This window comes from Anomaloglossus baeobatrachus, chromosome 4 (assembly GCF_048569485.1).
Source record: "Anomaloglossus baeobatrachus isolate aAnoBae1 chromosome 4, aAnoBae1.hap1, whole genome shotgun sequence".
Lineage (NCBI taxonomy): Eukaryota > Metazoa > Chordata > Amphibia > Anura > Aromobatidae > Anomaloglossus > Anomaloglossus baeobatrachus.
Window position 1 is genome coordinate 449,883,331 of NC_134356.1, and position 14,347 is coordinate 449,897,677.

The 14,347-nt window shown below is 43.0% G+C and overlaps 1 protein-coding gene across 2 annotated transcripts in view; it reads right to left on the bottom strand.

Annotated features, from left to right (window-relative positions):
• The window catches only part of RORA (RAR related orphan receptor A), a 492,964-nt gene that overhangs the window by 18,064 nt on the left and 460,553 nt on the right, over positions 1-14,347 (bottom strand). For both annotated transcript variants that reach the window (XM_075345593.1, XM_075345594.1), the window contains 2 exons: positions 4,172-4,313; positions 1,358-1,753 (listed from right to left, as the gene is read on the bottom strand). In XM_075345593.1, the coding sequence (XP_075201708.1) occupies positions 1,358-1,753; positions 4,172-4,313 (538 nt within the window). The remainder of the gene's footprint in view (positions 1-1,357; positions 1,754-4,171; positions 4,314-14,347) is intronic.

Consider the following 14,347-nt stretch of genomic DNA (forward strand, 5'->3'; position numbering starts at 1 on the left):
CAGTCACTTCACGACAGATCCGTCGCGGGATGGATGTAATGCAATACCATCAGTCGCAATCCGTCGTTAATAAACGTCTATGAGGAAAAAAACGGATTCCTGCAAAATATATTGCAGGATACTGTATTTCCTCAAGACGACGGATTGCAACTGATGCAAAAAGACGAAAGTGTGAATGTAGCCTAATCCACCACCAGTCCATCTCTGGTCCTACTGCCAGTCTTATGTTTACCTAGTGGCAGCAATGACCTCCTGTATACCCGACTCGTGACTGCTGACGGCCTCTGCTGTGCAGTATATGGGACGTCATGGCTGCCGTTGATAAAAGAGAACCCCCCCCCCCAAAAAAAAACAAACACCAGAGGTGCACTACGATGAAATGAATCCTTCTTCTGTTATTTTTTGATTGTTCCTGGCTTTGAAGGAAACCTGACGTGTGGAAAAGTGCTATTAACCCGCAGATACGGGGTTAATCTGCAGGTTAATAGCGTTCTGAAGCTTCCACGCGCTTGCACATTACCCTGCTGCTAGGAAAAAATTATTAACTTTAATCCTCTCAGCGGCATTCCAGTTTCAGTTATGGCAATGGCGCCAGCACAGGTTCAGTCATCACTCTGTGTATGGAAAGCAGCGGCTCTAACAGCCCTCACACTGACCGTCAGCCGGATCTAATGAGCAGCTGTCAGTCAGTGTAGGGGGCATGGTTATAGCCGCTGCTCTCTGTACACAGAGCGGTGACTGAACCCACGATGACACCGCCCCCATGACTGAAACCCGAACGCTGCCAGGAGGATTAAAGTTAATTTTCTCCTGGCAGCGGGGATTAATATGCAGGTGCTGGGCAGGTTCAAAATGATATTAACCTGCAGATTAACCCCATATCTGCAGGTTAATATCAAATTTCCATGTGACCGGTTTCTTTTAACACATTATTTTAATAACTTGGAGAACACCTTTGATGATCAAAATAGGTAGATGTGAATGGAATTGGATAAGTACACAAACATTTTTAATCCCAGCGATTGAGAAAAACTTTATAAACTAGCCAATTTTTACAAACAACATGTTACCCCATTAGGCCTTGTGCACACGTTAAGTATTTGGAGAGTTATTTTACCTCAGTATTTGTAGCCAAAATCAAGAGTGGAACAATTAGAGGAAACGTATAATAGAAACATGTCACCACTTCTGCATTTATCACCCATTGCTGGTTTTGTCTTACGAATACTGAGGTAAAAAACTCCCCAAATACTCAATGTGTGCACATGGTCTTACACGTCCACTGAAGGCCAGTTCCACAGAGCGAGGAATTAACAAGGGAGGCTAAACCTTAATACGCGTTCCTTGAACAACTTACCAAGTTCTGCCATAGATACGGTGGGGGAAGTCTCTCCATTAGTGAAAGAGCAGTAGGGAAAGAAGGATGATGGTGGTGTGTAGTCACAGAGAGGCTCTGGTTTGATGCCATTGACGTCCAAGCCCGACTGATCTGGTGATGGCTGGATATCTAGGTAAAAGCTGCTTACTGCCGACTCATTCTTGCCTTCGTCTGGTGTGTGCTCTTCCATGTATCCTCCCAGGTCATCCCGTAACTCTGTCAGCCCATTAGGAGTCAGGCCATATCCTACAGGAGTTAGTGGTTCTGCCTCCCCGGGCTGCTGCTGGTGGTCTCGCTGTTGTTGCATGCGATGTTTCTGTACCTCGGCATATAAGCTGTCCCTCTGCTTCTTGGACATGCGGCCAAACTTTACAGCTACAGAAAGGCAGAAATAAATATAACAAATGAGTATATTAGTATTGTTGGTATTTGGAAACGGTTTGATATTTTTTCTGTTTTATATGTATAGTGCCAGCATATTTATAAGTGCTACATGGAAAAGGTGTTCACTCACAGGTTCCTATCCCCAACAGGGCCCAAACTCATATCCCTCTGTCAGCAAGCCCTACACGGGGAAAATTTCATAGAAAGCCAATTAAATTATCAGTGTGTTTTTGGAGACTGTGAGGAATCCGGAGTGCCTGGAGGAAACCCAAAGAAGCGCAGGGAGAAAAGACCAACTCCATGCAGATGTTGCCCTGATTAGATGAAATCTTAGGAGCCCAGTTACATGGTAAGGATAATAATCACTAAACGGATACATTCTTTTCTATGCACAAAAAAAGAGAAATTTCAGTGTGTAAAACTAGATTATGTAATTTTCGGAGGCCTTTAGGGTAGGTGCACATGTTCAGTATTTGCGCCAGAAAAATTTGTAGTGCTATAATGAAAACTCTTTCAAAAACACGCGGATTTTATGCAGTGTTTTATCTCATTGATTCGAATGGGTGAAAAATGCTGAAAAGAGGCTGAAAGAATTGACACTGAAACTGCTTCAAATCTACAAAAAAAAAAAAAAAATTGTGTGCATGAGATTTCAGAAATCTCTGGTACTGTAAGGGCTGTGTTGTTTCTGTGTAAAAAAAAAAAAATGGAAATAACCGAACCAAATACCCAATGTGTGAACAAGCCTTTAAAAGTATTTACACATTTCAGTGCACAGAAATAAAGTGCCATACATCAAAATAAAGTGAGTCACACCGGATTTTCTTTCTACCAGAAAGTTTGTCCAAATGTGTTAAACTAAATTCCCCATACATGTAAGATAGGTTGGTAATTATCTTGGCCGTCTCTCAAAAGGGGCTTGCTCCATCAAACAGTCCTGTGTTCTCTATGAGAGAGCCGCTATCAGACATCTCTTGTGGCTGCATATCGCGAGAATAAAGAATTTCCAGTTTGAAATCAGACTGGATCCTTATCTCCACTGAAATCAAATGCCAAGGACCCCCACACAAATTAGCTAAAGTCAACTGAACCCGACTGATGGTCAGGAGAAATGTCAATCAGTCATGTCCGATTTCAAAAAGCTGAACGCATTGTTCTCCCTGAGATTAGCCACCCACTGATGTCAGTTTGTGACTTTCTCATAAAGAACACAGTAGTGCTTGGCCGAGCTAGTACTCCTGTTTATGGGAGTGTCGGCTGAGATAGCTATTGGCAGAAGGATCAGTCAAAGCATCGTTCGGCCAACAGCCATATCATATGTAAGTCCAGCCTTAGATTGTTCGCTGACCTTGTTAATATTGGTGGGTTCGGCTAACGTTAAAGAGGTGGTTTACCCCTTTTCATTACTGGCCACATTGATATGTTGAGAAACAATAATTCACTCAAATACCTTGTGCTGCCAATAGCGCCTCTGAGCAGCGCTATTGCGGTCCTCTAACTCCCTTCACGTGACCCCCGGGCTCCGTGACCTCTGATGTCCGGTGATATCACGTCAACTTCCTGTTGACCTGACATCACAGCCGGCCCCAGTCTTCATGAGTCACTGAGCTGTGGGCAGTGTATCACCGCTCATCACAGCACAGCATTGCTGTTGCTTGCGCGCTCTGCATTAAAGGAGAGGGGAGCAGGGTGATAATGGGCTGTGACGAGCGATGAAATGCCGCCCACAGCCCAGTCACTCAGAAAGACTGCGGTCCACCTCAGTTGACGTGACATCAACGGACATCAGAGGTCACGGAGCCCGGGGGCCATGCGAAGGGGGTGCGGACAGCAATAGTGTTGCTCACAGGCACTATCGGCAACACAAACCTTGTTTCTCAACATAATATCGATGTGGCCAGTAATGAAAACGGGTGAACCACCCCTTTAATCTAAAGTGTATAGGGGCCTTAAGTGAACATATGGTTTGTAGCAACTGTCATGAGATATATGCCTGATAGTGGTCACAGTTTGCATGGGCCATGCAGTCGGAGTCCAAGAAGTACACACTTTTGCCATCTATCTGGGGTTTGGTAAAGAAATTTTTCCAAGCTAATATTTTCAGCTAAGTGCAGAAACACACAGAGAAGTTGACAAAAGCTCATTGTAAATATGACCTCCATCACATTAGATGTGAAAATTACTCTCAGTTCGGATTTTACAGCTCATCTGATTGCTCAGTCCAATTCAATGGCAGAAGAGAAGCCCCATTCACTGTTATGGAGTCTGTCAGGTTTCCTTTTTTTTTTTTAAAAAAACTTAAGAAAAAAATTCTCCATGCAGGACAAACTGAATGTGCATGCGAACATGTGAACAGCCTAAATTTTGGTTATTTCTACAAAGACAAGATATATTATAATTGTCACCTACCATCACGTGACATGCCCACAGCAAGGCATTTCTGCAGCCGACAGTGTTGACAACGATTCCTACTTGTCCTGTCGATCAAACAATTTTTCTGCCTTGGACACGAATATGTGGCGTTGCTCTGTTGGCTTCGTCTGAAGAAACCCTGAAAGGAAAAGCAAAACTAAAGTCCTGCTCATAATATGAAACCCAAAATTATATGCATTCATCTTTTGCATATCATATCTGTTATATCTATCCCTCCATCCATCTATCGTATATCATATCTAGATTATATCTATCTATCCATCTATCTATCCATCTATCCCTCCATCCATCTATCGTATATCATACCTAGATTATATCTATCTATCCATCTATCTATGGCTCTCGATCTACACATCCATCCATCAAGTGTATCTACGTACATAAGAGAGGTGGCAGTAAACTTGTATACTTTGCACCTGTTGTGCACTTTGCTCATAAGGAATCAGTGATCAGTTCTTGGTGTAATCCTCCCTTCATGTCCGTCCAATCCCACAGCATCAGTGTGAATACACAAAGCATGGATAAACCAGGCCTCCCTGCAGTCTTCTGACAATTCCTGCCTAATGAATAGACTTCTTCAATTCATTACCATACCCACTTCCACTCCTGTATACACATATGTCTTAATTAGCTGCTCATTGGCTGTTTAATTACAAGAAAGCAGCTGCCAGCTGCCAGGCCTCACTGTACCAGCGGCCATGCTGAGAAGTCTCCGCTCCGGTGGGTGACAAGGAGACTCTCTGAAAGCTCTGTGATTTATGGCTGGCTGTGGCAGAATCCTCTGGCTCATTAATCTCTCAAATAGGACCAGCAATTAAAACATAGGCCTTTTTGACGGGTTTCTTCATCTTTACCAACCATGAGTACTAGATCCAATCTCAATGGTTACAGACACAGCCAGTTCTAAACAAGAGGTTTTTGGAAATACATCATCCTTGTCAGCCAGAGTTTTATGTACATATGCACATGTCAATGAAGGTCAGCCAGGTGAGAGTCAGGTGTAATTCATTACCATAACACACTTAAGCTGATGTCACACATAACGACAACGACGTCGCTGCTACGTCACCATATTCTGTGACGTAGCAGCGACCTCAACAGCGACGTCGCTGTGTGTGACACATAACGATCAGACCCCTGCTGCGAAATCGTTGCTCGCTCCTGAAAGTTCCAGGTCATTTTTTGATCGCTGCTATCCCGCTGCACCATGCTCATAAGCTGATAATCCTTGTGTTTGACACCGCAGCAGCGACGATCGCTACGCTACGCTACGTCTGAAACCACACAACGACCGTCGACGTCGCTATGATCGCTGCCTTATATAACATGTTTGACAGCTTACTAACGATCATCTATGGTCGCTGCTAAGTCACAGAATATGGTGACGTAGCAGCGACGTCGTTGTCGTTGTCGTTATGTGTGACACCAGCTTTATACCAATACACATAGCTAATGTTTGCTGATGGTCCACAATGGAATCCATCGTTTGGATAGATTTGTCCTAAAAGTAAAGAAGATCTAAAAAGTCATAGAATATAATCTGGCCTCAATTACTCAAGAGTCTTTCTTTTACAATTTGCCTTGACTTTCAGATTACTTGCACAAACTTAAGAAATATGTAGGATTATTAGAGCTTGACGTACACCATATAAAAGGGTTTGTCCCACAAACAAAGTTAATTTTAATTAATAGATCTTGGAATAATATGAAGTTCCACAATTGGATGTGTGTTAATAAAAAAAAAAATAAAAATGTTCCTGTGCTGAGATAATCCTATATATGTGTCCCTGCTGTGTACTGTGTAATGACTGTGTCTGACCTTACGGGACATGGTCATGATCTAATCATACCACATCTTCTGGGCAGGGGAGGAAATAAAAAAATATACAGACATTACAACATGGGATCACAGCTGCTGCTATGTGACGTAATAAAATTATTTAAAAACAGGCAGAGAAATAATAAATCCCAATAAACTGGGATGATGTACTAAGTAATAAAAGTACACAAAGCAAATGGGAGACTTTTATGAGCATCCTGAATAGGGCTTGTGCAGAAAATATACCCTATGGGAACAAACATGCTAGAAATAGGAGGAAACCGCTATGGCTAAATAGAGCTGTAAGGGAAGCAATAAAAGAAAAACAGAAAGCCTTAAAAGAATTAAAGAGGGTAGGTAGTGATGAGGCATTATATAATTTTAGAAAATTAAATAAAATATGTAAAAAGCAAATTAAGTTAGCTAAGTTTGAGACAGAGAGACTCATTGCGAGAGAAAGTAAAAATAATCCTAAAATATTCTTTAACTACATAAACAGTAAAAAACTGAAAAGCGATAGTGTTGGCCCCCTTAAAAATAGTCTTGGTGAAATGGTGGAAGCGGATGAGGGTAAAGCCAACCTGCTGAATGACTTTTTTTCTACGGTTTTTATACAAGAAAATGCCATGGCAGATGACATGACCAGTGATACCATAAATTCACCCTTGAATATTACCTGCTTAACCCAGCAGGAAGTACACCGCCGCCTCGAAATCACTAAGGTTGACAAATCTCCGGGCCCGGATGGCATACACCCCAGAGTACTACAGGAATTGAGTTCTGTGATAGATAGACCATTATTTTTAATCTTCTCAGATTCCTTAATAACAGGGTTGGTACCGCAGGACTGGCGCATAGCAAATGTGGGGCCAATATTCAAAAAGGGGACAAAAACTGAGCCGGGAAATTATAGGCCGGTAAGTTTAACCTCTACGGTTGGTAAAATCCTTGAGGGTTTCTTGAGAGATGCTATACTGGAGTATCTCAAGAAAAATAACCTTATGACAGAGTATCAACATGGGTTTATGAGGGATCGATCCTGTCAAACTAATTTGATCAGCTTCTATGAAGAGGTAAGTTCAAGCCTGGACCAGGGAAATGCAGTGGATGTTGTGTATATGGACTTTTCAAAAGCTTTTGATATGGTACCACACAAAAGGTTGGTACATAAAATGAGAATAATGGGGATAGGGGAAAATATGTGTAACTGGGTTAAAAACTGGCTCAGTGATAGGAAACAAAGGGTGGTTATTAATGGTACGTACTCGGACTGGGTCTCAGTTCATAGTGGGGTACCACAGGGGTCAGTATTGGGCCCGCTTCTTTTCAACATATTTATAAATGACCTTGTTGGGGGCATGCGGAGTAGAATTTCAATATTTGCAGATGATACTAAACTCTGCAGGGTAATCAATACAGAGGAGGATAATTTTATATTACAGGGAGATTTATGTAAATTGGAGGATTGGGCTGAGAAGTGGCAATTGAAGTTTAATGTAGATAAATGTAAGGTCATGCACTTGGGTAGAGGAAATAACATTTATGATTATGTACTTAATTGTAGAACACTGGGTAAAACAGACACAGAAAAAGACTTGGGTGTATGGGTGGATGGTAAACTTCACTTTAGTGGACAGTGTCAGGCAACTGCTGCCAGGGCTAATAAAATAATGGGATGTATTAAAAGAGGTATAAGTGTTCATGAAAAAAATATAGTTCTACCTCTGTAGAAGTCACTAGTGCGACCGCACTTAGAATACTGTGTACAATTCTGGTCACCGATATATAAGAAGGACATAGCTGAACTGGAGAGGGTGCAGAGAAGAGCCACCAAGATTATTAGAGGAATGGGTGGGCTGCAACAACATGACAGGTTATTAAACTTGGGGTTATTTAGTTTGGAAAAACGAAGGCTTAGGGGGGGATCTAATCACAATGTATAAATATATGAGGGGACAGTACAGAGACCTTTCCAAAGATCTCTTTACACCTAGGCCTGCGACTGGAACACGGGGGCATCCGCTACGTCTTGAGGAAAGAAGGTTTAATCATAATCACAGACGAGGATTCTTTACTGTACGAGCATTGAGACTATGGAACTCTCTGCCGCATGATGTTGTAATGAGTGATTCACTACTAACATTTAAGCAGAGCCTGGATGCCTTTCTTGAAAAATTTAATATTACCAGTTATGTATATTAGATTTCATGACAGGGTATTGATCCAGGGAACTAGTCTGATTGCCGGATGTGGAGTCAGGAAGGAAATTTTTTCCCCATTGGAACTTGTTTGCCACATTGGGGTTTTTTGCCTTCCTCTGAATCAACATGTTAGGCTACGGGTTGAACTAGATGGACTTAGAGTCTCCCTTCAACCTTAAAAACTATGATACTATGAAATGTTTTCCCTCACAAAGAGTATCAGCTGCGATCCCATACTGTCATGTCTGGATACTCTTTTGCTTCCTCCCCGGCCCAGGAGATGTGGTATGATCAGGCCATGTCCCCGTATGGTCTAAAACACCCATTACACAGTACATAGCAGGGAGTCCATATGATATTGTGGGCCCCATATGGTCCTCCCTATAGTATTATGGGCCCCATATAGTTCTCCCTATTTAGTATTATAAAATCCATATAGTCCTCCATACGGTCTTATGGGCTCATATAGTCCTGTGTATAGTATTATGGGCTCCACATAGTCCACTATATAGTATTATGGGCCCCATATAGCCCACTATATGGTATTATGGGCTACAAAGTCCTCCATATAGTATTGTGGTCCTCACATAATCCTCCATATAGTATTAATGGCCCCACATTAAATAATAAATAAATACTCACCTCTCCTTCCCCTCTCCCCACCAGCGAATGAGACAGAAAAAAAACTTTGGGTGGGCAAAAAAATCTGATCCCATAGAGACTGATTGTGTAGCGTCAAATTTTTATGGACACAAAGCAATTCTTAATGTATGAAACTGTATCAGGTCTTATAAATTTTATTAACTGCTGATATATAAAAACAGATGTTAAAAAGTATGAATGGATTGCCTGCACATGACAATACAGATGAAGAATAGTTTTTTTCTAAATGAAAAATGGACACTTTTTTGTAGACTTGCTGTGTGCAGAACCTACAAAGCCATCCGCACAATGAAGAATAAAAGTACAGATTACAGTGTTACTAAAAAGGACATCAATAGAAACAAAACTATGCAGCGTATAAGTAACATTCACAGCTGTCTTTACAGAACACACAGACGAGGCTTCCTGGTTAATAAACTATGCTATTTTAAGGAACAGCCTAATGTTACATGGATGTGATCAGAAATCATTTACATCTTTAACAATAATTTGCATGGTTCTCCGCTCACACTTTCCTTTTTTATCAAATATAGTAAGATCTGAAGACAGTACTGCTGACATATCTGCCTACACAGCTCATGTCTCCATCTGATTGGCAGATATGTGCTCTTCTAATCTCGCTCTTTCATTCTGATGTAGGCTCTGGTCAGAGAGCACGGATGCCGCTGTGACGGTACAATGAGATGTGTGGGCAGATGATGTGATACAGGACTTCCTCTACTACCCACCATCGCAGGACAATGCAGACAAATCTCATAGATTAGTCTGTTCAGAATGCAACTTTCAAGGTAGAGGTATTAGGTTTGGGTGAGGTGTAACCAACTGTGTTTTCAAGACAGCTTATTCTATCCATTATTTGAAGCAGAGCAATCGTATAATGTCAGTAGAAGACATGGACAGCTTTCATCTTTGGTGTGGGCAGCATGAATTATTGGCATGGGTAGCTTGCGTCTTCGGTGTGGGCAGCTTGCCTCTTTTGCGTGGGCAGCTTGCGTCCTTTGGGTGTGCAGCTTGCTTCTTTTGGGTGGGGTGGGCAGCTTGCTTCTTTTGGGTGGGCAGCTTGCTTCTTTTGGGAGGGCAGCTTGCTTCTTTTGGGAGGGCAGCTTGCTTCTTTTGGGAGGGCAGCTTGCTTCTTTTGGGAGGGCAGCTTGCTTCTTTTGGGAGGGCAGCTTGCTTCTTTTGGGAGGGCAGCTTGCTTCTTTTGCGTGGGCAGCTTGCTTCTTTTGCGTGGGCAGCTTGCTTCTTTTGCGTGGGCAGCTTGCGTCTTTTGCGTGGGCAGCTTGCGTCTTTTGCGTGGGCAGCTTGCGTCTTTTGCGTGGGCAGCTTGCGTCTTTTGCGTGGGCAGCATTAGCCTTCGGCATGGGGAGCGTGCGCTTTCGGCGTGGGCTTTATACTATGCAATAAATGGTAATGGCAGGAATATAAATAGAACACCTAGAGCATCCATTGGCCACTGATCCAGCCTACTGATTGGCTGGTCATCAGCCTCCTCATAGTCAATGAAAGCCATTTCAAATCATGTTAGCTGCCTCCATGGGGGAAGGTGCTACCTCCACCGCTGGCAGAGAAGTCATCAGGATTGGAGCAGTTGAGTCTGACTGCAATAACCAAAGCAGGAGTAGGGATGGGTATGTATACTACATTATCTTGCTTCTGAAGCACAACTGGTTCCCAACAAAGTTTTTAGGCTGTAAAAACTAGTACTCTCCATTCTAGATCACATACAGTTCAGTTGATCTAAAATGAGTAAAAAAAATGTCATTAACATTTTTTCTGAGAGTATCTCCTACTCATTTATTTAGTATATGGATTTTTTTAATCTGTAAGTAAATTCAACCCTGGCTGAACCCTAGGGCCACGTTAGGACAACTATTATTCCATATGTGTGCCCTGTAAAAAGGACAGTAAATGATTTGTGTATAAAGTCCCCCCTCATTGAAAAAGAGCCGCTTTCAATCAAACAAAAGATTAGGAAATGATTAATGTCACAGATGCCCCTGCCCTAGCAGAAATGACAGATAAGCAGATGGCAACGCACAGCAACACATTTATGTTTGTGCTACAGAGATTATTGGATCCAGCAAAACTGTGTAACAGGTTGGAGAGGAGCGAGCCTTATGAGAAAAGACAGAAAACTGAAGACCCCTTCACCCATGATGTCACTGATGAGATGCATTACCGTGCACGGAAAAATAAGATTCCCATCACTAAATAGAGTAGAAAGTGTGAGGTTATGCACTGAAATATTTTCTAAAAGTAAGTTTAGAAATAAATATGGCAGAGCTTACAATATGTCCTGATGTAGCAGGTCTAAAGCCTGCTTTACACGGTACAATTACGTATACGATATTGTATGCGATCGTACCCACCCCCATCGTATGTGTTCAATTTATTGACCGTGTCGCACAAACGATTATTTCCCGTCACACGTACTTACCCTTCCATACGACCTCGATGTGGGCGGCGAACATCCACTTCCTGGAGTGGGAGGGACGTTCAGCGTCACAGCGACGTCACGCGGCAGCCGGCCAATAGAAGCGGAGGGGCGAAGATGAGCGGGACGTAAACATCCCGCCCAGCTCCTTCCTTCCGCATTGCCGGCGGAAGCCGCGGGACGCAGGTAAGATCTGTTCATCGCTCCCGGGGTGTCACATACTGCGATACATACCTCGGGAACATTGAACAACCCGAAGTACAATTTTTAGCTTTTGAACGACGTGCATGCGATGAACGGTTTTTCGTTCAATCGCAATCGCAAGTAGGTTTTACACGCTACCATATTACTTACGATGCCGGATGTGCGTCACTTACGACCTGACCCCGCTGACACATCGTAAGATTTATTGTAGCGTGTAAAGCCCGCTTTAGAAGTAGACCTACAAATCATGAACGCTTCTGACCATTCACTTCTGACAGATCTTGTAGATGTTGAAGGACACAATTTCCTTTCTAAAAACAAGACGTGTTCCCAGATGGACTAAAATTATTTTAGTGCACAACTTTACAGTTTCAGACAACCTTTGTCAATTGCCCCATTTAAGGACGGATGGTTTCTGTCAGGGCAGGAGCAATGGAGTGACTAGGGCTATTGAATATGACTAGGATTAGCTAAAAACACCTCTCTAAGGAAACTGGCCGAATTTCTGCAGGGATACAGTGCGTCCTTGAAGTCTGGGGTCATTCCACAGAGGACTCCATCCCCTTGGCACCAAATGAATGGGTCAGATTGTTCCAACAACATATTTGGCCTATATGACTTGTGATACGTTTGTAGGGGACCATTTTTGCTTTACTGAACCATTGTCAATTTAGCCTGACCATATAACATTCAGGTTGTAGATCATTACTCCAATTGTTTGGGGGGGGGGGGAAGATAGGTGTATTTTTATCCAATAAAGGGGTGATTACACGCCATTGAGATTGATTTTAGGATTGTGTCACATTAAAGGTTATGTTTTACTGCTCTCTATATAACTGTTGGTATTCAGTTGGTTTCTCTTTGAGATATAGGTTGGAAAACTTTCTAGACTCATACCTCTGTCGTAGGTAAGCAGACGAGGCCAAGCCCTCCCACACGTCTTTGTTGACGGCCAAACCATTATTCTCCTGACAGCATTATGTCTCTCCCGACCCGATCATACACAGGAGCACTCGCTCTGCCCAGCGCTCATGTGTTTTCTGTGAGAACCACTGCCCGACATATCTGGCCGTGGCTTATTTCAGGGAGAAGAAAAGGATCGGCTGTCCTCGGTCCTGATGTCTCAGACGCTGCTGATTCCGGGTCCGCGGTGCAGTTAATATTCATGAGCATTATGAGCGGTACCCAGAAGCAAATGACAGCAGCGCCGAAGATAGCAGTGCTGGAGACCAGTGAGTATAAAAAATTTTATTTCAAAGACACGTGTTTTCTCCAGTATGTGTCACACTGAAGTCACACAGATCACATCAGTGTATGGTCCGTGTAACATCAGTGCTGCTGGAGAAAAACTGACTTGTTTCTGTGCGGAACACACTGACACGCATGTGCTCCATATGGACACACAGTCCTTGTGAAAACAAGTACAGACCCATTGATTTTAATGGGTCTGCGTATGTCCGTGTCTCCGGTACGTATGAAAATGGACATCATACGTACCAGAATCACTGACATGTGAAGGGGGCCTTAAGCGGGCTTTACACACTGCGATATCGCCTGAATTTTGTCGTTGGGGTCACGGTTTTGGTGACGCACTTCCGCAATCGTTAGCGATATAGCTTTGTGTAACAGCGTTCAGCGATGTAAAATCGTCGCAAAAGCGTGATTTATCGCTAATCGGCTACACGGGTCCTAATTCCCAAAAATCGTTACTTCAGCAGTAACGAGGTTGTTCCTCGTTCCTGCGGCATCACACATCGCTGCGTGTGACGCCGCAGGAGCGAGGAACGTCTCCCTACCTGCCTCCCGGCCGCTATGCGGAAGGAAGGAGGTGGGCGGGATGTTACGTCCCGCTCATCTCCGCCCCTCCGCTGCGATTGGGCGGCGGTTCAGTGACGTCGCTGTGACGCCGCACGGACCGCCCCCTTAGAAAGGAGGCGGTTCGCCGGTCACAGCGACGTCGCCGGACAGGTAAGTATGTGTGACGGCTCTGGGCGATGTTGTGCGGCACGGGCAGCGATATGCCCATGTCGCGCAACAGATGGGGGCGGGTACGCACACTAGCGATATCGGGACCGATATCGCAGTGTGTAAAGTAGCCTTTAGACTTTTGGAAAAATCCATAGATATTAGTGGTTAAGATGACGTTAGTTTATATTGTATGGGGGACATAAGATTGCATCAGAAAACACACAGTTGGGCAGGGACTTGTGGCTGAAACACGCAATAGTGTGAATCTATACTTTTGTAGGCCAATACACAGAACAAGAGCGACATCTGTCATAGTTTTTCTTGGTGTGATCCATTCCTGATCTTGACTTACAAATACTGATGCAAAGTACTGACACAATTCTAACATGCGAATAAGGCCGTAAAGGTTTTTTTATTTGTTTTTTTTTTTTTTTTTAAATTATCCTCTTGTGGGCTGTTGAACTTGAACTAAAGCCTGAACTTTATACAGAACTCCAGACCACACTGGTTTGTCTATGAATAGACTTCTTTTTTTATAACATGGATTCTTAACTAATTAACGTGATAATGAAAGGGATAGGGATTCTGCTGCTCACCATTAGAGGACGGGCTAGGATATTTGAAAATGTATATTTATTTGAAAAGCAAGGATGCGATAAAATGTTGCTGTCATTTTATTGTGTCTGCAGTTGTAGCAAAAGCACTGATATTTTCTCAAACCACCAGGATTTTGCCACAATTTTGTAAAAATCACATAAAAATAGCATAAAAATAGCAACATGACTCCAATGTGTGAACACAACCTTTAGGGTGAATTCACACACGGCATTTTACCTTTGTGGGTTGTTTTTTTTTTTTTAAAA